The 23,523-nt window shown below is 46.3% G+C and overlaps 1 protein-coding gene across 1 annotated transcript; it reads left to right on the top strand.

Moving 5' to 3' along the window:
* Positions 1-11,938: 11,938 nt before the first annotated feature.
* SPINK5 (serine peptidase inhibitor, Kazal type 5) lies at positions 11,939-22,717 on the top strand. Its single transcript, XM_009893238.1, has 16 exons — positions 11,939-12,073; positions 12,869-12,888; positions 13,742-13,878; positions 14,062-14,122; positions 14,633-14,766; positions 15,219-15,276; positions 16,300-16,436; positions 16,869-16,929; positions 17,728-17,864; positions 18,313-18,373; positions 19,561-19,694; positions 19,773-19,833; positions 21,105-21,241; positions 21,625-21,685; positions 22,066-22,181; positions 22,672-22,717. Exons 1-16 carry the CDS (start codon positions 12,019-12,021, stop codon positions 22,715-22,717), a joined length of 1,416 nt encoding a protein of 471 aa, XP_009891540.1. The 5' UTR covers positions 11,939-12,018.
* Positions 22,718-23,523: the final 806 nt, after the last annotated feature.

Raw genomic sequence — 23,523 nt, 5'->3', positions numbered from 1 at the left:
TTTGTCACAAGCAGCTCTGATACCCCAGAGCCAAAGGAGTGGTGGCAGGTGCTGCTGGGACCTGAGATATGTGGGGCTGCTGGTGGGGTGGCTGCCTGCCCTGCAGCACGGGGGTGGTACTGCAGGCAGTGATGTCTGGCCCGTAGGAAGGCGTCTAGCAGTGAATTGCAAAGGTCAGCGTTGTCTGCCTTCACGTCATTGGTAATTACCCAGATGAGAGAGGAAGCAGCACATTAATGAAATTAGCAAGTGATGTTTAACCAGCAGGTGCTATCACAGCACCCCAATGTCACCGAACCCCTTGTGCCACCCGGTGCGAAACCTTCCCTCCCTGGTGCTTCCCACCCCGTGGTGCTGTTGATAAACCATCAGTTTGTGCTAAGTGGGGCATCTCCTGGTGGGACAGGAGGAGAAATGTCCTCTCCGTCCCAGCTGCAGCTCTCCTCTGTTTGCACCATTTGCAGTCATTGCAACATGTTTTATAGCACCCGGAGGAGGGGATGAGAACCCATTAGTCACTCCTTTGTCTTGGGCTTTTTTCAACACCTGGAGCAGAGGTGGGCGGCCAGGCTGAGGAAGGGGCTGTTTGTGTGCCAGGGAACAGGCTGTGGTATCTCTGACCTCTGCTGTTAGAAATTTGCTATGACTCTGCAAACACTCGCCCCGGCATGCTTGTAGGGTGGAGACCTAAGTGCGAGAGGCTTTTCGGGGTGCCCAAAGGCCACTCCTTGTGCTATGAGTTTGTCCTGGTCGTGGCATGTGTGGTTCGTAAGGAAAGCTGTGTCTAAATGTTCCTGTTGTCACGCTCGAGAGGAAACACAAGGGCACACTTAATTAGTCATAGCTGCGCATATACGCTTGTGTCTCTGAACTCGGTGGGTGTCAGTTGTGCTGTGTGTCGCACCACCCTCGGGCAGCGGGAGGCTGCTGTAGAGGTTTTTCCTTAATTTTGGCCAGTGGGTTTCATCTTCGTTCTCGGAGATGAAATGGCATCAAAGCCCTGATAAATAGGACTAGGCACAGGTGGCAGAAGCTTTCATCTTCTTGTGGATCCCCGGTGAGAGAAATAAATCTGCCCTGGACCAACATGCCGAGGTGGATCAGACGAGTGGGTCTGTGCCAGGCAGTGGGGCAGGGAGGGCTCTGCCCCCAGAAACCAGTCCAACAAGCGACACTACTTCTTTACAAGCCTGGCCTTGCTGGAGGAGCAGTGGACATGCTGCAGGGCAGAGGGCCCCCACAGCAAGGCTTGGTTTGTAAGCGCTTTTAAGTCACGTAAAAGAGGGTCTTGCAAGTGAACCAGCACCAAATGTGATTTCTTTCTCTCTTCAGCTGGACTGTGATCGAATTCTGCACGGGGTAAAGGGTGGAAGGATTTTCTGCAGCAAATCCTCACAACCAGTCTGTGGCACTGATGGGAAAACATACAAAAATGAATGTGACTTGTGTTCAGCTGCCATGTGAGTAGGCGGAGAGATTTCAGTAATACAGGGCCATCCACCATTCCCGAGTGTCTTTTGCAGCACAGTGTTTGTTTTGATACATCATGACTCACTATCAAGTGTGTCCTTGGTGCCTTGCTGTTAAGCAAACATAGATCAAAATGCCTGAGATTAATCTGATGACAGCTAATTAAGATACACAAGTTTCCAGAGTCCCTATTCCCTTTCTGCCCGATTGTAAGATTGTTTGGGGAGTAATAAATGCCATCTTATTGGAAGTAGCTTCAAAGTATTAAGGAGTCCACAGAGGACTGTCATGCCGATGGCAGAGAGCTGTGGCATTGCAAGTGAATAATAAGCAATGTCTTGTCCTCCTTTTGCAGGAGAGCTTCAGACTACATCACGGTAAACTATCGAGGTGAATGCCGAAAGCCTGCCCCTGAAGTGGTAAGCGGCACACCACGGCTGGGCTGGGGAAACATCAATCTTTTCCATTCCCCTTGTGAAACTCCCCTGCCAGCACCGTCTCAGCTTGTGAGGGTCTGATCTGGGCAGTCACAATGGAGAGTGAAAAATGAGAAGTACTCGGTGCTCAGTCATCAGCTTGCCCTGCAGGGATAGCTGGGGGTCAACACCTTGACCCTGCAGGCAGGTTAACTAACAGGTCAATTGAAAGAACAAGTTAACTGATCAAATGGGTTAATTAAAGCCATGCTCTGTGGCTGCTCTTCAGCCTCGTGTAGAGTGCTCCAGTACTGTTAGCATCACCTTGGGGAGTCCTGCAGGTTAGGAGGGCTCAGTTGTACTGCAAGCAGGGAGGAAAGAGGGGTGTTGGAGCCCCAGATCTCCTCTTTTTATTTATTTTTTTTTTTTTTTTTTGGCCCTGGAGTGGGGTGTCGCTGAGAGGTGGAGAAAATGACCACCCAAAGCGCCTCTTGGCTGTGTGTAGCATCCCATTTCTCACTCCAAGCTGGGGAGCCAGCCTGGCCCCCGCATCTGTGGTGGGAGCATCAGACAGAGCCCCAGGAGTGGGGTGCTAATGGTCCAGATGTTTAAATACAGGTTCAGACTTGGATTTAATGTATACAATGGGCATAGTCTCCCTGTTTTACCTAGCCTGTAGGGTAGGAGAGTGACATGTCTGGGGAAACATCTGGCTTTCCTCCGGGAACTTTGGTGAGGCCAGAAAGACTAGAACTGCATCAACCATAAAGGGCTCATTGCCCAAATAACATCCAGAGAGACAGCTGGGAAATGAAAATTATTCACTAAGTGGCATACTCTTGGGAAAGGTCTTGAGCCTTGACATCTTGTGTGATTCTATGTAGCAGATGAGTTGTTTATTTCTCAGTTGTGCTTTGTCTTTCCACCAGTGGTAGCTTGGCAGTCTCCAGTATTTTGACTTGCAGCCAGGGTCTGCGTTCGTGTCTCCTGAGTGTGTGGAATGCCCTGTAACACCCGGGGAGGACTGTCCTCTGCACTGGCATGAACTCTTGAGGAACTGAATACTCATTCCCAGGGAAATACTGAGATTTGTTCCCGCTTTCCAGACCTGGAGAGAATCAAAATCTTGAACCAGCCAAACAGGGGAGTTCTGTAAAGTTTTAGATGGGACCTTTGGCTTCTGAATATGAATTTGGTATCGGTGTGTTTGTAGGCAATGAAGAGCTTTCCTGTGGGATAACTGTCGAGCCATAGCATCATGTCATGCTTTCCTCTGCTCAGTGCCAGGATGCCAGCAGATCCCCAAACCATTAAATCTCCTCTTCTCCTCTTCTGTAAAGCAGCAAAGTGCTATGAACTTTGTTTAAAGTTGAAGAAATTATAGTGCAGAGAGAAATAATTTTGCCTGTGATCATACTGGAGACCTTCATGTCTTCACCTTCATTGTGACAAAGCCACTGTTGGCTCGTGTGTTCTGGGAGCACAGGGAGACTAGGCACTACGCAAGCCTGTTGATGACTGTGCTCACACTGCCCAAGACAGATGGGACTGGGTATACCATGGCAACTGAAAAATAGAGAGGATTCCCACAAAACTGTGTCTGGTCTGGAATTCCTTACTCTTCTGTTACAGCTCTCAAGCTTTTGCAATTAGAGGAATACACCATTTACTGAAAGTCAGACAGCTTGTAGCTATGCTAAATATTCCAAGAAGAGTTGGGTGCAGTTAAAAGGGAAAGTGATAAGCTTTTTCCTTGGGGAAAAAAAAAAGCCAAACATGAGCCCTCACGCATAATGATTTATTCTTTATTTATATGTATTGAGTCACCTGAAGAATCGGATTGGAAATTTATGGGAGCCCATTTCCTTGGAAAACCTTTTGAGTCCATCAAATACTTTCCCTATTTCTCAGTTGGAAGCTTATGAACAATGTACAGAGCAATATTATTTTCGGCACTGAAATTCATGGTCACTTGCAGTATAATGAATTCTTCTTTTACTGAAGATGGAGGCACTCAATATATGCTACTAAAACCGGAGGAAACCAGCTCCAGCAGTGCTTTTGGCGTCAGAAATGGTTTTAGACATTGCGGTGTGCAGAACAAAAATGCAAAGGCCTCTCTTTAAGCTTTAGAGAGAGATAAGAAATTGTTACCCAAAAATGTAATATTTCTTTGAGTTGTATTTTGAAATTATCCATGGAGGGTGCTGGGTTGCCTGACAAAATGTGTGTCCAAGCTCATCCCTTTGCAGCTCAGTGTCTACATCCACTCCTGCCTGCGAAGCTCCTGCTGGATTTCCATGTGTTTCTTGCAAATTTCCCTGCCAAATTTCCCGATGGCCAGATTGCCATCAGGAAGGGATGGGGACCAGTGTGGTTTGAGAGAGGTCTGATGCTAAAGGCTGTATTTGTGCACTACTGTGGTATAAAGGCTTGCTGCAGAGAGAGCCTGTCCCAAGGCCTCGGGCTGGCCGGTGTCTGGGCTCACCGCCTTTCCTGGGAGGTCTGTGCCATAACCAAATTCCTTTGATCCCGTGCTGCTTTACTGTGGATGAACACAGGTCTGAGTCCTGGGTTTAGATATCTTTTTTTGGTAAGCTAGTTGGCCACTAGGTCCTGCAGTGCCATGTCATATGGGTGAATTTATTGCGGGTCTTTCTAGTATGTTTCATTTTTAATGCTGCATGTCTTGCAGTTCCTTTACTTGTTCAAAGGTTTTTTCACGAATTCCCCATGTGATAGTCACCAGTCTGCCCACGTTAGCCAATAGGTCGGGGGGAAAAAAAGGATATATCCAGTTTATCTTTTTTTTTTTTTTAATCTGTTTCTTAACAAACAGATAAGTCCCAGGTTTGCAATGGGTCAGTCTCGTTTTTCTTACAGTGGTCTCTATTTGATCGTGTTTCTTTTTGAGGTGGTAGAAGGAGGAAAAAGAAGAAAAAAATCAGGATCTTTCCCAGTTAGGTAGTAGGTGTGGAAAGCACCTAGCTTCATGCTGAAATTGGTCCTGTTTTCCTAGGCTGGCAGCAATTCAACCTGCCTGCTCTGGTGCCAGGCTCTGCCGCAGTTGTTTCGTGCGGCCACTGACCTGGCTGGAGGGGCTATCACACCGACACTAACACTCTGCAAGTGTCACACAGCAGCGGCCGTGCTTGGGGATGGTCTTATTTTTTTGCTCTTTCTTTCCAGAAGTAATGGAGCTCAGAGTGCCAGCAAACACCAGAGATCAGCTGTGACCAAAGGTACAGCGAGGGGCAGTGGTTTACCCCCTCTTGGCCAGCCTGTCCTCTGGAGGTTGTGTTTCACAAGGGTTGGAGTGTCCAACCTTGCCTGGATGGGCTGCAGGGCAAAGGGCTCTGCAGGTGCTTTTCTCTCTTACTGCAGCCAGGGACTGGAGGGGCTGAGCCCAAGGGAACGTGCTGACTTTCTAGTGCCTGTGGTGGTGGGCTTTGCCCATTCCTTTTCCCCTGGCTCTGGTTTTTCAGCCAAGCTGTCCCTGCGGAGCAGGGAGGATGCTGGCAGAGCAGCATGCTGCTGTTCCCCATCACAGAGGGGCGGGAGTGGCCCAGACCCCCCTTGCGGATCATGGGAGCATCATGGCTTTGAGGTTTCCTCACGGTCCTTTCAGGCCCTTCTGGGACTATAGTAATAAACTGTTTCCCTCTGTCTCCCTAGGGCAAGTAAAGGAAAAGCTGATGTCGAGCATCGGGGAGCTGCCGAGTCCCCAGGACTGCCAGAGCTGCCTTCATCCCCTTCTGCAGCAAACGGGGCCCGTCCTTGCTCAGGTGGAGGGCGAAGGGCTGTGGGGACCCAGCGGTGTCTTCCCAGGTCTGCCCCATGCGTGCCGTTGTGGTCTCTGCTGCCTCGCTGTGTCTTAGCGTGCTTCTACAATAAAGATAACTCATCAGCTTCATGTCACTTTTCTTCACTAAGCCTTGCGGGAGGGAGAAAGAAGCCCCCATGCCGGCTTTACACCGTGTGCCCCTTAGGCAATAAGCAAGCGCAGAGGCCCCTGGGGTGCACCAGCTGCTGTAAATACCCGGTGAAGATGTTGGACCCAAGGAGGAACAGTGTGGTCCAGGGTTTTGTGAGGAGGGACCAGGGATCAGGTTCTCTCTGACTCGTTGTGGGTCAATAACTTCACCACTCCTTCAGCCCTTTTCTCTTCTTTGTAAAATGGACATTAAAAGATACACTACCTACCTCAGAGGGTTGTTTTGAGATTTAATTGGTTTACATTTGGAAACCTCCAGAGGAAAATTGGTTTTAAAGCACCCAATGTATTGGGCTGGCAGTTTAGCTGTTGCAGTAAGTGTCCTTTTCCAGCTGTCTCATCTGAGGCACTGGGAAATCCAGACCACTTTGAGCGGCTGTGGGGAAGCAGATACACCTTGACCAGTCATGTTAGATGGTGTGCTGAGGCCTGCCCCACTGAAGCTGGAGGCACAGGCGGGAAGGTCTCTGGGATCTGGAGGTGTGAATTTGGCCAAGAGCATTTCTTCCTCGGAGAGGGTAGAAGCACTGATGGCACCCTTGAAGCAGTGCTGGCCAAGGAGAAAGCTCAGCCAGCTTGATGGCTCATGGACCCTTCACCATGTGCTTCTGGGTTACCCTTCTGCCTTGGCCTGAACTTCCTTCCCCAAACAAGGCCCTGTGGGCACAAGGGCTCAGGCAGTGCCCATCTCGGGAGCCATCTCCTGCAGGGAGGTGTCCTTCCTTCAAGGTCCTTGTGCTGGGGGAGATGGAGAGGTGAGAAGTTCCATGGTGTTGAATGGCTTAAGCTATTTAAGGAAAAGTATTGTTGTTTTGAGATGTAACTGATTTACAGACAGTTCTAATTCATTTACAGTCTGAAACTATTTTAAGATGAAGCCAGGTCTTTGAGCTAAGGGCTCCCCCGGCTCTTTGGGGGCAACGTATCTGAGAATGGGGTGGGATTTGCAAAGCAGGAGGCAATGATGGTGGGTTAACAGAAATCTGCTGGCAGTTTGCACGCACTTCCTGTACTTTCTTTTATAGCCATTACTTAAAGCAAATACATTCTTTATTTGCATAAACTTTATTGCAGGACATTTCCAGAAGACCTTGAGTGAACACACACAGTGTTTGAGTCCATTTTAGCTGTGACCTGATCTGTAAACACTTTCTGTTGCAGATAAGGCTGGAGTGACTTTCTTTCAGATTTTGGCAGTATTTTACCTAATACCAATTCACTCCGAACACACACAGTGTTTGAGTCCATTTTAGCTGTGACCTGATCTGTAAACACTTTCTGTTGCAGATAAGGCTGGAGTGACTTTCTTTCAGATTTTGGCAGTATTTTACCTAATACCAATTCACTCCCACCAAAGACATAGAATTTTTTTTTTTTTCAATTAAGTTATCAAATCCTTTTTTCCTACTGCAGTTAACGAGAATTGATTTTAAACTCTCAAAATGCTTACGCACGCATCACATTTTATTTCTGCTGATAATATTAAAATTTGATTTTATTATCAGCAGGCTCTGACATAAGTAGTTGTTAATATTTTTTTATGCTGATTTTTAATGTGAGCAAACGCTATGATTCAGAAATAAATTATTACTGCCTATTTCTACATAGAAAATCCCCTCACCGAGTACAGTCATGCAGGGCGGAAGTTGCCAGTTTTGTCCTGGTTAGCTGTTTTGGGGGATGCAAATTTTGTCTGCCTTTGAGCTGTGATGAAACAAGTAAATTTTAAATGTTATTTATGCAGCCTGAGCATGATGAATATCAGACAGTAAAAGTGTTCTCTGATGATGTCTGCTCACTGATTCCAGCTAAAATCATGTGCAGGGACATCTACATGATTTCATAAAAGCAGTGCACAATTTGTGGCTTAAAATAAATTCTTGCAAATGGAAATCAGTGCACTTGAAAGCTATTATGATTTGTAGTGATTTTAAGTATTTAGGTTTTGAAATAATCACCCATAAAACCTGCGTTAACTGTGCTCCAAAAGCAATGAGCTGATGAAGGCAGTGCCCCAGTAGCCTCTTCTGTCAGTATTTGAGCACCTTCTGAATTTCTCCTGCTGCCAGGAGAAATCATCATCCACAAAAATTGCAGCTGGCAATAAGGGATCGTTAAACAGATTCCGAACCTGTCTGTTGAGAAGGTGCAGGACAGTGACTTGCTAAAACTACTTGTGCCCTCATTAACAACCCTACTAGAGGTAGGAATGCTAGCTCCTTTCTGCTCTCGGCAGCCTGCCTGGTCAGTCCTTTCTTGCTTTCCACCCCCTTTTGCAGATCGCTCCAAGGGCTCACTGATCATGTCTGTCCTGAGCAGCGCTGCGTGTGGTGGAGCACCGGCTGAGTACGCGTGACTGATGCCACGTGTTATTTCTATCAGGTTCTTGGGGAGAAGGAGGCAAAGGCTCGAGAGGTATTGGGGATTTATTACCCTTTCTTTTACGTTTGCTCTTGGTTACCCTTTTTGTTGCCCTCTAACACAGTAACGAGGCTAAAAGTCCTCTACAAACCTGGAAAGGTACCAGCACTCTGGGGAGTCTTCGTTCCGCTGTAAATTACACTTTATTAAGGATGTCTCTTGCCAAGATCCACAGACCCCGTGTGGTTCACAGCAGTTTCTGAGGTTTTGCAGAACTGACATTATGAATCAGCAGCTTCGGTCTCTGGGCCTCCCAACATGGTTGGGTTTTGAGCTAAACTACTCTCTGCAGGGGCCTTGAATCTCTTGCCTTTTTTTTTTTCATAAAAGGTGTCAGGTACTTATGTAATTCTTCAGGGTGTGCAAATGCTGCTCTTGGTATGTAGCGAGGACTGTGGATTCTGGCAGACGACTCATCAGACCTTGAACTCACCGTAATGTTTCTCAATCCTCTGCAGTCTGTCCGTTTGGAGCCTGGTAGCTCTGCCCAGCACCTCGCAGCTGCTCTTGCAGCCACCATGGAGGGAGAGTTCATGCATGGCAGCGTGGTGTGCTCCAGCCAGGGCACCTCTCGCAGTCTGCCACAGCCGACACTGCCAGAAATCCTCCAGTGCAGGGGCGTTTGCTTCTTCAAGAACTGAGCGAGTCATGATGTGGAAAGCCTGATGCCATTTGTGCAGTGAAGCCCCTATGGGACTGCTGCAGAGCTCTCTCTTCTGGCTTTTCCTGCATCCCTGGGATGCTCAATCCCACCAAGCAACTGCTGCGTATGGGTACCTGGGGTGTTTCAGCATTGTTTGTCTTGATGATCACAACTTCTGCTCCACGGCGCATCTGCTTTTATCCTGGGGACTGGTGAATGAGCTTCTCTCTTTAGGGCTCCCGTTTGGCATCTGTTAGCACATCTGTCCTTTCCTGTGAGGGCCTCCCTACTACAGGGAGCTCTTGTCCTGGCCATTTCCTTGGGATCTCCCTGCTCCAGTCTGCTGCAGGAGCCCTTCTGCTGCCCAGCCTTCCCACCGGGACTGCAACACAGGAACTTTCAACACTTTCCCCTGCATGAAGGTATGAGCATCTCCACTCAAGTTGTTCACTGAAAATAGTAACAGGTAAACGCAACTACTTGCAAATTGTAAATCCAGATGAGAACTTACAATTTGCCTTGATGTTGAAGGTCCCAAAAGAAAGAGTTTAGTGTTAGGTGTAGTAACAACTGCACGCTTCGTTTGTGGATGGGAAGCAATTTCTGCTTGTATTTCTGAAAAATATGATAAAGTTGGCTTTACTGCCTTCTGGCCTCAAGGGGTTTGCTTCTTTTCTTGGCCTGTGCCTGTGAAATTCTGCAGAAATGGTGACAGATGATTCACAGCTGGGAACCAGAGGTAACCTGCAGAAGGAAAGGAGCAGAGTTCCCATGTCCAGGGCTGCTCATCCAGGTGGGCTTTGCAGGGCCTCCCTTTCCTGGCATATCTGGTAAAGAGAGAATAAACAAGTAGACATCAACACAGTGTGACTGCAATTGGGGGTTGCGCAAACACAAGGGTGTAAACATATGGGGAGAACCAAAGGTTTCCCTGTCCAGCCTGGGTGAGATGTGCTGCACCTTCTGCTCTGATCCTGAAAGGCTCTGTCCTGACAGACAAATGGCTGCTGGAAAAAGCTTTGCTGAATCGCTCTCTGTGAAGCAGACGGCTCGCTTGTAGGGTTACAGCACGGATCTTCCTTGCGCATAGGGCAGGAGACCAAAGCTGAGCACTACGTGCCTTGGCTGACGCGAGGGACTGCAGACATGTGCTATAGCTGTGGTGATGTGTCCTAGATCCCTGTTCCTTCTCTAGATCCTTGACAAGTGTTTGCTGTTCTGTTCTTTTAATCTGTCTCCTATTGTAAACTATTCCCCAAATTTAATAACTTAGTTGGAAGAGAATTGCTGTGATCTTGACAGAACATGCTGAGTCAATCTACTTTAACTGCAGATTTGGTTTGCAAATAATATCTCCTTTCCGATAAGGTTCAGGTGTCATCTCTGTGGACATTGGCAGGAATTTGCTTGACCGTGACAGCTTTTACAGAGTCTGGCAATTAAGTTGTCAAGATACGTTTTCCTCTGCCAGGAAGTATTAATTGATGATAGTCTTGGCTGGAATAAGCCCTGAGAAATGGATATTGTAATCAGGAGGAACAGAGGTCCTTGTAGTTGAGGCCTGCGTTGGTTCAAAGGTCTGGAGTCCTTGACACTTGGAGGAACGGAGATAAGGGACAGGGCAGGGGACATCTGAGTTGAATATCAAGGGGAAGGAATGAAAACGAGATATATGAATAGAGATATCTCTTGTGTCACTAGAGATTAATGTAGCTGGAAATGCTGGCATTTGGGGAGACTTTAGCTTTGCAGATGCATGCTGTAAACTAGTAATATTAACAGAGCTTCTGGATATGAAAGCAAATAGAATTTTCCATTAGGTAATCCCCAAAATTGTGTTATTGTGGATTTGCTGTTCAAGTGAGAAAGATGTTGGAGATGTCCTTCTCAGAAAATAAAACTGGGATGATTCAACACAAGCTCACTCTGTTTAAATTATGTCAAAAATAGATCTGCAAGTAAGGATTTTGATTACCAAGTACAGAATTTGAAAGATTAAAAGTTAGTGAGAAATTTGGAGAATTTAGGTTCCCGATTGAGACCAATCCAAAGAATTGCCCAAAATCTCCTTAAATAAAGAACAAAAGAAGTGTTCAGGACCAATCCAAGTTCTGTTACCTTAATAGTGGGTAAACCTCCAGGAGAAATTTGAAGAAAACTAAAGATATAAAGCGTAAAGGGGTAATGTACACAGTGATTTTTCAGGAAGGAAGCCATGCGTGGGCTAATGTCAATCTTTGCAATGTTGGCTGACGTCCTAGATAAAGGAAATAGAGTACATCTAGTCTATACAGACATCAAAAGCATTTGGCCTCTTGCCCTGCGGGATGGTGTCACTTAGGCTTGGTGAGGTGGGTCAGGAACTGGCCATGGGGCAGGTGGTAACAGGTGAGCAGAGTGTACCACGGGAGTTATCAGTGAACAGCCAAAAAGAGGGATTTTAGGACGAAACTTAATATTTTTGCTCCTTGCTGTAGTACAGAAAAAATTGGCACGTGGAGCAGAGCACTGCTGAGTTTTTTAACATGGGAGAAGAGCAGGATATCTCCTGCAGAGCACAGGGTGACCTTCTGGGCTCAAATTGCCTGGGCTCAAACTGGGATGAAATACAGCAGTGAAGAGTACAAAATCATGCTCAGAGGTTAAATAATGAGGGTTTTGGCTATCAGCTGGCAGCTCAATCGAAAAACTATAGAGGAAGAGAAAGACCTAATTGCCTTTAGACAGTGGCAGGGTAGATGTGAGTCTGCAACGTGCTGCAGCCGAGCGAGGGGCAACCTAGGGCTGGGACAGATCCGTCCAGGAGGAGAGGGGCTTGGCATGCTCCCCGCTCCCCTCCAGCCACACAAAAGGCCCCTTCCTGGCATACGTGCCTGTGTCAATCATTAGCTAGAAATTTAGAGCTGGGTAAATACATTTTTGGCTTTGGATGTTGATGACAGACTTGGAGCATTACCGAATAAGGTGGGACCACTTGACATCGTGGCGCGCTATATATTCCTGCTTCTACCTGCAATCGTCCTCTCCCACACAGAGAGCTAGCAGGCTGCACTGGAGCCGTGCCTCTGTCTGCCATGAAGATGACAGGGGTTTTCGTGAAGGCGGCTCTAGCCCTTTGCTGCTGCTTAGGTGAGTATTTCCTGGGATACTGCAGAGATCGATCTACCTGAATCAAAGCTGAATTTTAATTTCAGTAAAAGTATTTAGGTTTTGTAATGTGGCGGAGAGCCTTATTCCATGAAGAAATATTCTTCCTGAAAGAGCGTAGCAAAAAATTAGACTTCAAGACTGAGGTTTCAGCAAACCTTGTACAGGTGACCGTTTTCATCTTCTTGGTTTGTAGGAGCAAATTGCTGAAGGAGCAGGAGCTTGTACATGGCAGTACTGTGCATAAGGGCAAAGTAAAACTGTTAGCAATAGCATCATTGCCCATGTGAGCAACATAAATGCAAACTTTAACCTCTAGTATTGCTCTGTAAGTTTACTGTGCTGTTCCTGGTAACTGAAAAGGATGTGTTTGGAGATGGACAGTGCCAGTGGTCGACAGCCATCTTAAATGCGCATGTCCAAACTTTTGAAAGTCAAATATAAAGTCTCTTAGAAGAGGTTAGAATCCCAGAGTGACGAATTGAAAGTACCTGTATCCCTTCCCTGTAACATCTTAGGGATGGATTAATATACATGCTCTTCCCTGTTTTATCTCCCCTCAAAAGTGCAATGAAACTTTATTTAGTAACTATTTATACATCCTATGACCATTTACTGGCCTAATGTAAAATTCCATATTTTTCTAACGCAAATAAACTAGTCAACAAGAGTCACTGAATTTAATAGTTTCAGGAAAAGATTTACATATGTCTTCTCTGCATATCAATAGCTTGATCTCTTTTTTTTTTCTTCTCTGTCTCCATTTTTTTCTTTCAGGTGTTGCCTTTGGAGTTGAGGTGAGCTACAGATCTATTTATTCTATTCTATTCTGGGTTTCTGGTAAAGTAGAAACAGTATGTAATTACCTGATGAGCAGGCAGATTAAATCCAATGAAAGCTTGGCTGTTCAAATAATATTTTCCAGTGCATGATTGAATGATATTGCCAATTTCATGAAAAAGTAAAAGATCCCCCATTTTTTACAATACTTCGAGTTCATTAAATAAAATGAAGAAAGCGAGAAGTCATTTTATAATCCTATTATATTAACTTTTAGACATAACTTAGTTACTCTAAGCCAAAGGCAGTAGGTTACCTCCTCGTGAGGAATACTGTCTTAAGACGGTATGCTTGAAAGCATCAAAGACTGCGATTCTGATAATTTTTTCTATACACTAAGACCTGCAGAGCTGTGTTCTTTGCATAGGTTTTCTATACCTATATCATAGAGAGGAAAACAGCTGGGTCTGTGTGATGGATTTGTCTGCAGGTTCTTCCCACGCAGTTACAAGACTCCTGTAACTCGCCAGAGACTGCAGCACGATTTGAAACGATCAGATTTTGAGCTGAGGGGCTCTGGTGTACAGCCGGGCTCCCAATTACCAGCTGCCTTCATTAGGCACTGTCTCACCCACAGCAATCCTTCCTCTGTGCCGTGCCTCCCCCGGACCCCGGCAGGAAAGCATAATCAGAAACTTCTGTAGAGAAGATTCACTCCTCCTGACTGCCTGAGCAGATTCAAAATAATACCTCCGATTTACCTCCCGGCAGGAGCTGCAGCCGCTGTGGCTGCGGGGGGGGGAGGCTGCATGGGGGGTTTCTTCCCACGAGGGAGCCAAGGGTGGGTCTGATCCTGTGCTGCTTTCACAGGTTGATTGCAGCCAGTATTCCAGCGGCATCGGCAAGGATGGGACGGTCTGGGTAGCTTGCCCGAGGAACCTGAAGCCAGTGTGCGGCACCGATGGCAACACCTACAGCAATGACTGTGGGATCTGCCTCCACAACAGGTGAGTGTTGCTGGAAACCCAGCAGCAGCTGAGGGCAATGGGCTCCAGGTAAGGGTGGCAGCTTCATCCTCCAAAGATGGACTGGGCAGAGGAGCGTGTGAGTCAGCAGCTGGGTGCTGACACTGCCAGCCTTGAGGTGATGCTGCTCTCTGCGATCTCTGACGCAGGTCTGCTCTCTTCTAGGGAACACAGGGCCAATGTGGAGAAGGCACATGATGGAGAATGCGAGCCAAAATCTATTATGGTAAGGCAAAGTCCATGGAAGGCTTCAGCTGGCTGTAAAAGGGCATATGTCAAACACCGCACAAGAGGAAAACAGAACACTCACAGCTGGTCTGCACAGCTCAAAGGGAATTAAAATCTGATAATAACCAAAGCTGAGAAGGTCTTTATGGGCTGTCTGGTACCATGTTTTGGTGCTTTTTAATTCAGACTTCTAGCCCATGTAATTGGGAATAAAATGAAAAAGTTGTGTTGGCTGAAGGCTGGATCTCACCGCCTGGGTAGTTCCAGCAAGATCTTATGAAGGATCTCACAAAATCCAAACTACAGTCCCTCTTGTTATGCCATTTTTTTTCAGTAGGGGAGAATTCCCACAGAACTGACTCTGGCTTCCACTTTTGATAGTGGAATAGTTTGATGCTAGATTTGTCCTCAAAGGCAGAGGGAGAGTAAGCAGACTACATAGGGGTGTTGTATCTTTATATCAAAAATGTATTTTGTTTTTTTTCCCCTATTCCTGCTATTTTTACAGATTGATTGCAGTAGGTACCGAAGAACTGAAATAGGCGGTCATGTCCTGGTAGCATGCCCAAGGATATTGAAACCAGTCTGTGGCTCAGATGCCTTCACTTATGACAATGAATGTGGGATCTGTGCCTATAATGCGTAAGTCTTGTGCATAGAACATCCTTCTGGGTGATTAGTGATAGTTAAGGCTCTCAGAAGCGCTTCTATACACCATCTTTCTTAAGACAGGTGTCTCTATAGGTCTCTTTGGAGCTGGCTGCTTGTAATTCTCCAGCCAGCCTGTTTTCTTCCCCATTTTCTGTCTCTGCTCATGAGGGGAAACACAAAAGAACCAGAGGACAACCTAGAGCAGAGCCACAAACAGATCAAAGTGTCATTTCTAACACCTAATTACTCCTAACACTTAATTATCATGTGATACGGAGATACTGTGCATTTGCTGCTACCATCTGTGGGGCACATTCAGGCAAGTCAAGCAGTTGTGGTGTCCCACAAGGCAGGTGGGACCTTGCTGTCTTGTCCCAGTGCCTAGAGTGTAATGCGAAAAGTTATTCTCAAGACTTCCTAACCAAAGCATTTCTTTCTTTCAGAGAACATCACACCAACATTAGCAAATTACACGATGGAGAGTGCGAGCAGATTCTCACCGTAAGTGCAATAGAAGTCAAAAATCCATCTCTTAGGGCTGTTAATAGAAAGAATCCCGAGAACCCCTGTCGTGGTTCTGTGGAGAACCCCACAGATTTCCCTAGGAAACTGCAAAAGGATCGTATGACAAGGCTTACGAGGGTCCCAGTCCGTGCTTTGCCTTTCTGCACAATGAGGGTGGATTTTGCATCCTCCCTGCTCCACAGAGAGGGTCACCCCATGCATACCGCACCAAACCGGCAAAGGAGAAAGGAGATGGATATGAAATGAGACCCTGCAGTGAGCCAGTGCCGCAGAACTCACTTCCTTAAGTACTAAACTGGCTTTTGTGACCAAGGGGAGGCCAAAGCGTTGTGCTGGTTGGCAGTTTTCTCTCTGGAGATCGCAAGCGTTTCCACCCTTTGCATCAGGGATTCAAAACTCCCATGCTGGTTGCTTTCACAGACATAGTGAGACTCATAAGAGAACTAAGCATACATATTTCCAGAGTATAGTTTATTGTATATTCGTACAGGGTCAACAGTCTGGTGCCTCAGGAAGAGAAGCTTCTATTCTGGGATGCAGAAAGTCTGTTCTCCAACTGATAGATAACCATTTTTTTTCTCTATTCTTTCAAGCCCTGTGCTTAACTACAGGGAATCTGAAGTAATAAGTAATCACAGAGCTGGAGAAGTGGGGAGAAGACCAGCAAGAACCAAACCAGTATTAGTCAGATTTCCAGCTGGTGAAAAATGTTTCCCACTAAATTCAAGGTCCTTTTTTAAATGAGAATAAGCCCAAAATTTTGTACGTGTTCTTCTGCCTGAAGGATCCCTTCTCCAAGATAGTCCTTTTTCTTGATTCCTAAAGAACTAGGATAATATTCAGAAAGTTCATTTCTGATTGAAGATTTAGCTTCAGTGTGTCAGGGCTTTGTCCTGTTGCAGAAACAATGGAGGCTGGGATACAGAATGAAAAGTTTCTGCATCAACTTTTCTCAGATAGCGAGGGCTCCACCAGAGCTATTTCCCCTTATTTTGACAGGTTAACTGCGATAAGTACCCAACAACAACCACTAAAGATGGTAATGTATTAGTATCCTGTCCAAGGATCCTGAATCCAGTTTGCGGCACAGATGGCGTTACATATGATAATGAATGTGGGATCTGTGCCCACAATGGGTAAGTGCCATACGTAGAGCACTCCTCCTAAGTAGCCAGCAATGCTTTGCAGCCCTGAGAACCATCATTTTACATTTCTGCTTATCCCTATTTCTTCATGTCTCTTACAAACTAGATTGGTTTTGGATTTACCTTGAGTTTCCTTCTGCTACTTTCCTTGTGCTGACGGGGGGAAACCTTGAAGAGTCAGATGGCAGCTCTTTGGATTAGTCTGTGGGCTGGGCAGTGACTGAGCAGAGGGAGGAATAAATCAGAATATTGCTTTAAATTGCATGTTTTGAGAAAAATCTGTGAGCTTGTTAACGAGGAAAGTAAGGTAGCTGTTCTGATACGCTCTTACACAGTCTAAAGCTGTGGTCTGCTTCATTTTGCATGTGACTGACCAAGAGGTTAAGCATTTAATGCCTCAACTTTATTGTTTTTTTCTTCCAGAGAACACAGGACCCATGTTGGCAAAAAGCATAATGGAAAATGCAGACAGGAGACTTCTGAGGTAAGTATTCAATATAAGGGATATTTCTCCTCTTTAGCTGTATCAACTGAAAGGTTCCCCGAGGGTACATCTACTCTGAAAGTGAGCTGGCCTGAAACCTGGCTTTCTCCACAAGTCTATTAAGTCTTGTCAGCCCCTTGTGTTGAGGATGCCTACAAATCCCACCCGTCCTGAGGCAGGTGTCCTCTGGGCTCTCCTTGTCTGCACAGCCCTGGCAGATGGGCTGCATGGGAGCTAGGCACAGAGTTTTTGTTATGAATTCATACCTGCACCAACCTTTGGGGTGGGGATATATTCTGGTATATGGAGCACACCAGAGGTTTTGATCCGAGTGTATCAGCCAAGAAGTCCCAGAGCTCGTGTCTAGGACATGCCACACAAAAATGTGGAAGTCAGTCAGTTTGGGCTTAGATCTTCCTTTGAGGATGCTCTTCAAAGGCATTGTTAGCAAAGTCCAAATTCCTTCACTATACTGGTGTTTTGTTTATGCTCCAGAATGAAAAGGGACTATGTTTCTCTTTTTTTTTTTTTTTTTCTTTACTAGCATATCTTGTATTTGGGATTGACCAAGTTACTTACCCTAGTGATGTGACATCTCACAAACTATGCAGTGCTGTGCAGTTCCCTCCATGCACGAGAGGATGCGTGCAGAACTGACTCAGCCTGGTTTTGAGATAACTGAGATGCAGCACCAGTGTTGTCTCAGCATCCCAGCATAAAAGACATGGCAGGAGGTTACATTGGGGTTTTTCTCGGAGAACAAGGACTTCCCTATGTTTGACACTCCTGCTTTTGTAGATCGATTGCAGTCAATACCCATCAAGAATGATTAAGGGTGGTAAAGCCCAGGTACGCTGTCCAAGGATCCTGCTCCCAGTCTGTGGCACAGACGGATTTACTTATGACAACGAATGTGGCATCTGTGCCCATAATGTGTAAGTACTGTACATAGGACTCTCTTTTGGCGTAACTAGCCACGGTTAGTGCTCCAGACAGCTTTTCTTTTAATACCAACTTATCTATATGTCTCTTTCTGTTTCTCTTTCAACCTCCTGAAACCCCTGTCACCTTGATTTTTACTCCCTAATGCTCTGTTTGTGCTCCTGAGGGAGCTGTGAGAGAGCCAACTCTCGATCTGGGCATATTATGAGGGGCTGTGATATTTGGGCAGAGGAAAGAATGGATGGGGCTGCTGCATAGCACACAGTGAGGGGACCTAATAGGTCTGTTACCACTTTGGATTACGCTTGCTAATGACTGGGAGAAGCTGGAGATGCCTCCTTTATCATATATATTGGCTATGAGTTTGGTTTGCTTTCTGTGGCACCTGGGTGTCGCAGGGCTTAGCTGGTGAGTACGCTAACACCAACCTCTCCCTTTCAGAGAATATGGGACTCACGTTAAGAAAAGCCATGAGGGAAGATGCAAGGAGGAAAGTACCACTGTAAGTGTAACTAGCTATAAAACAACTACCATCTACTCTCTCTCCAGCCCCCCAAAAGAGCCTGTCCGGGCTCAGTGCACCCGCCGTGTTGCCGGCTGCAGGGAGGGGTGATGCACGGGGCTTGTGCTGGTGCTGCCGTTCTCCCTAGCTGCTCACAGGGGCTGCTGCCAATGTGCTGTACAGGAGGGCAAGAGAGAACGGGAACGGGCTGGGACTTCAGAAACAAAATGTCCCAGTGCTGCAGATCTCTGAACAGAAATCATCAGAGGCAGCCTAAGAACCATGCAGCCCGTTTTAGCACAGTAGGAGGGGAAGACAGAAAGCTGTGTTAGATGTCCGTGTATTCATTCAGTGCTAGGATTTCCATTGCACTAGACAGGCAAGTTAAAAAAATCCTCGTGCTCTGGTCAGCCAAGAAAAATCTGCTCCCAGATATGCATACAAAAATAGCTTTATTATCCTGCATGGTAACAATACGTGCTGATAATATCTCAACGCATTTATTCTGCTTATGCAGAGCAGCTCTAGAGCACCAAAAATAACTTCATGCATCCTGAGGGACTGCAATGTATTTTCTATAGTAAAGACACACTGTTAAAACGCTGTCTTTACTTTAATTTGCTCTTGCACCATGTGGGAAATGCAGGTAATAAGAGACACTGCATTGGGGAAACTATGCAAAATGGCAGTCAAGTGCCAGTGATGCTTAGCTAGTGTAGACTGACTTCCAATAAGTGTTTGTCTATTTATCCACAAATATTTAAACTGTTAGATTTTATATATTGTAAATATTTTTGCAACAGGAGCTGGTGAAACAGTTCTTGCTGCTGTTTTGAAAAAGCTGAAACAAAATCTCAGATTTAGTTAACTATGTCAAGATGGAGTTAATGTCAAACGCTCTAAATCAGATTCCTTGGGTTAAATGCTTGTTTTAAAACTTGCAAATGTACTACTCTAGGAAAATCATCTTTTTGGCCAGCTGTTCCTTTCTTCCCTCTGTTAGCAGACAATACCAAACCCAGCTACAATTATTTAATTCGTTTCTAATGGAAGACTAAACTTAAAAAAACCCTCTGACTTTCCTCTGGCAGAAGCCTTTAAAATCGGAGGATCGGAGTGGGCAGACTACAGATGAGGCACTTCCATCTCCCAGCAGCTGACCCAGCATTGTTATTTTATCTCCCCAGGTTGACTGCAGCACGTACCTGAGCAACACCAAAACCGGCGAAGCCATCGCAGCCTGCCCCTTCATCCTGCGTGAGATCTGTGGGACAGATGGTGTCACCTACAGCAATGACTGTGCGCTGTGTGCCCATAACATGTAAGCCCTGGAGGTCACCCCCTGAGAGCTCAACAGAGTTACTTGTTGAGCGTTTTTTAACCCTGCTTTCTCTTCCAGTGAATTTGGAACCAGTGTTGCCAAGAAGCATGATGGAAGGTGCATAGAGGAAGTTCCCCAAGTAAGTCAAACCTAAAGAAAAACAAGAGCTTGAGCTGGTGCTGATTGCATAACTTGAATGAACGCTGGTTGGTGTTGGTGGTGTAGCCTCCCCTGAGGGTCACAGCTTGTGCTGTCCTTCCTTCTGCGTGTGAACATCACCCCCCTGGCAGTGGGAACGTTGTGCGCTTCCTGCACGCAGTCAGGAAAAGAAAGAGGCGAGGACAGGTGGGGAATGAGTTATGAGGCAGGTAGCATAAATGATTTAGGGCATTACAAGAAGAAATCCCTTTCCCACAGCAGTCTATCATAGCTGCCACAGGAACTTAGCAGTCTGTTTTGGCAATATGGGAAGGGGACGCAGAGGACCCGGGGTATCCGGTGCCTTCTGGATGCTTGCATTTTACAAAAGGATGTTCTGCAAAGATTAGAAAATTGCCTGTGTTTTGAATGCTGATACCTAATGTACCAGGGGATTCAAACCCATCTCTGTTTTTTTTTTGTAAATGCAATGTAATCTAATGTATACCAACAATGAATCTTGTAAAAATACCAGATTAACTGTATTTGGCCAGCTCTAAACTATTTACGCTCGCTGGGGAATAGGAGAACAAAGCCATCTCATTAGCATGTGTTTGAAAGAGTCAACATCCCGAGTCAGGTATTTCATTTCTATACAAACAAACTATGAAATGTCATTCCTTTGTTTCCTGAGTACGCTCTGTGCTCACACCGGGTGAGATACATAAATCAGGGAGGAAGAGCTCACACTGGAGAAACTGGGAGTGCTCAAACGCAAGGCCAGTTCTTCAACTGGCGTAAATCAGCTTCAACTGCTGTCACTCCTGCTGGCAGATTTCAACACCCAGAGCTGTCCCGTTGCAACAAAAGGCCTGTCAGCACATCTCCCCTCCATTCTTGTGGGCTGTGAAAAACTCCTTGGTCACAGTCAGCTCTCTCGCAGGAAGTGCATAAATCATGCCATTTTGATTTGCAGGCTATTTTTGAGCTGGGTTTGGTAATGTCCCGGTAGGTTCAGCAAGGTATAGGGGCATCATGATAAATACAAAGTTGAATCAGTGATGTCTACCTTGAAGCCTTGATTCAGTCTCCTCCAGCATAATGCTATGAAAGGAAATTGCTGCTTCTCCATGAAGAATGAGTTAATATATAACCATAATTTGTCGTATGGCAGATCCTAAAAGGCAGAGGTGTAAGCAGGGGGGGTTGTGTCTGGGCGCTCTTGCACAGAGCAGAGCCTGTGCCGGAGCTTTTGCCATCTTTGTTCGCCAGCTCGACTGCAGCCAGTACAGAACTTCCACGCTGAAGGATGGCAGACAGCTGATGGCCTGCACGATGATCTACGATCCCGTCTGCGGTACCGATGGTGTCACTTATGCCAGCGAGTGCACATTGTGTGCCCACAACCTGTAAGTACTTGTCTTTCTGCTTGAGGGATTCGCAGTGGTGGTGGTTGGATGTGTGAGTGCTGAGTAATGTGCAAGGGCTCTCTCTGAAACCCTGTGCTGGTCCTCTCTGTCCATCCCTGTTTTCCTGCTTGCCCTGGTTAGTGTTTGACATGGGTGTTCAACCCCAGAGCCCCACAAAGGGGTATTCATCAACTGGGGAGACCGTTACTCCAAACGACCCATGCCTGGTCCATAAGGGCATGTTCTTGTTAGTGCTGTGCAGGCAATGCTAAGCTAGTTTATCTGAAAGTCTCCTGTGCGCTACGTGGGAGTGAGGTTTGTTCTTGCACTGACCTTGTAATGGTGGGGGGGTTGTGGCTAATGATGGTCTCTCTGTCCTCCAGGGAACATCGGACCAATCTTGGCAAAAGAAAGAATGGCCGCTGTGAAGAGGATATTACAAAAGTGAGTGGGAAAGGACGGGAACAAAGAGTGAGGCACAGTATCTGTTACACTCGTGGGGGACTGTCCTCTGCTCTGTGTTACAAACTGGGGGAGTGGTGGTGTGCGGACCTGCGGAGATCCCTTGGGAAATTCACACTGGTCATAAACCAGCCAACATCCATCCCATTGCTCTGTAACAGTGCAGGAAAAGATATGGCAGTGAGCAGAAATAGAACAAGATCACATCTGCCACCAGGAGGAAACTGAGTTGGTTACCATGATGTTACAGTTTCATTTCTTCAGTCGTTTCATAAAGAATGACAGTGGGGTGTCACTCCTTATGCTGGGGGGCCACGGTTTGTGCTCAGGCAGAGAGACTCATGTCTATCTTCTGTGTGCAGGAGCATTGCAAGGGCTTCCAAGAAATCTCTCCTGTCTGCACCATGGAATACTTGCCCCACTGCGGCTCTGATGGCAAAACATACGGCAACAGATGTGTTTTCTGCAATGCCTACCTGTACGTACAAGAGTAAAACCTTTCCTTTCATGATCATTCCTGTACCTACTACAAATGCCAGGCTGTTTTCATAATGCGTTTTTGATATGGGCATACACTGGACATTTTTGGTGCACCATGACTTGTGCAAGGAGATGGGTTTTTTGCATTTTAAGGGAAGATGTGAAGGACCTGTTTCTGTGATCTGTATCTGGCATCCTGTTTGGTAACTTCAAAGACATTTTACTAATTTTTACCAGCACGTAATCTGTCCCACAATCTCATCAGGGCGTGTGGAAAGTACTTCACCAAAGGAATTGGATTGTATCAAATGTGTGAAACCTTTCATCTTTGTTTTAATGATAATAATGAAAGGGAGTATTTGGGCTTTTGAGACCGTTCTTTATCTCCAGTCAACACTAAGCCAACACTTGGGCCGGTGAAGTAAGGAACAGGGCTTCAGCACTGAGTGTGTTCTGTGTCTAATCCTTCTCTCTCCTTTTCTCACCAGGGAAAGCAATAGGACTCTCAACCTCATGAGTATGGCTGAATGCTAAGTCTGCGCTGGAGTCCAGCCCAGGAAGACAAGCTCCCTTGCGTGTGACTTCCCATGGGCTGATCCTCCCCAGTAACTTTCCTTCGGTTTGTCTTGTTTCCTTAGCTCCTGAAACACTTGTTCAATAAACTCACTTGGCAACATTTCTCCGTCTTAATGCCATGTCTTATCCCTTTTGCCCCTTTTCCTCCCTGACACAGTACTTCTAATGATTCTGCTCTACCAAACAATGCGGGTAAACATTTTCCTGCCACATGTCAGTGCTATCCCTGCTTTGATGAGGGCCTGGCCTCCTCTTAGAGCTCCCAGGCACTTTCTTACTCCTCAGAATCTCTTTGTCAGTATTAGTCTCATCTAACCATCAACATCTGTGTATGACCTGATCATGGACTCCATCTTTATAGCCAGTGCAAGGAGACATTCACCTCAAGAGTATGGTCCACCTTCTTTAAAGGGGAATGTCCAGGATGTGGGTGGTGGTTTTCTCTCAAGAAGAGCAATTTCTTGCTGTGGGCTAGAAAGGGGAGCCGGCTGTCTAGCCAAGAGGTGCCCCTGTCCTGGTTCCCACTGCCTGTGCAGCCTGTCCCATGGAAGAGGCACCAGCTGCTGTCAGGAAAGGTGATCCCAGTCTATCTCCACTGAATTTGTCCTCAGTGCCAAGTGCTGTTATAGGATATGAACTATAGGAGGCAATGTTGAACTCCCTTCAGGGTCACAGGCAGCAGGCGTGTCCACTCACAAAATATCTTAATTTATTAATGCAACAGAATATCTCCAGGACTTTTGGGGAGAAGTCCCCTCCGGGCT

The sequence above is a fragment of the Charadrius vociferus genome, unplaced genomic scaffold (assembly GCF_000708025.1).
Source record: "Charadrius vociferus isolate BGI_N301 unplaced genomic scaffold, ASM70802v2 scaffold1041, whole genome shotgun sequence".
Lineage (NCBI taxonomy): Eukaryota > Metazoa > Chordata > Aves > Charadriiformes > Charadriidae > Charadrius > Charadrius vociferus.
This window is presented reverse-complemented; position numbering and strand designations above follow the sequence as displayed.

What these genes read in the sequence shown, in the direction of transcription:
- SPINK5 (XM_009893238.1), top strand. Translation starts at nt 12,019, where the DNA reads ATGAAGATGACAGGGGTTTTCGTGAAGGCGGCTCTAGCCCTTTGCTGC. An exon ending in GGCATCTGTGCCCATAATGT is followed by an intron (nt 17,865 to 18,312) that starts GTAAGTACTGTA and finishes TCTCCCTTTCAG; the next exon opens with AGAATATGGGACTCACGTTA. An exon ending in GTGAAGAGGATATTACAAAA is followed by an intron (nt 21,686 to 22,065) that starts GTGAGTGGGAAA and finishes TTCTGTGTGCAG; the next exon opens with GAGCATTGCAAGGGCTTCCA.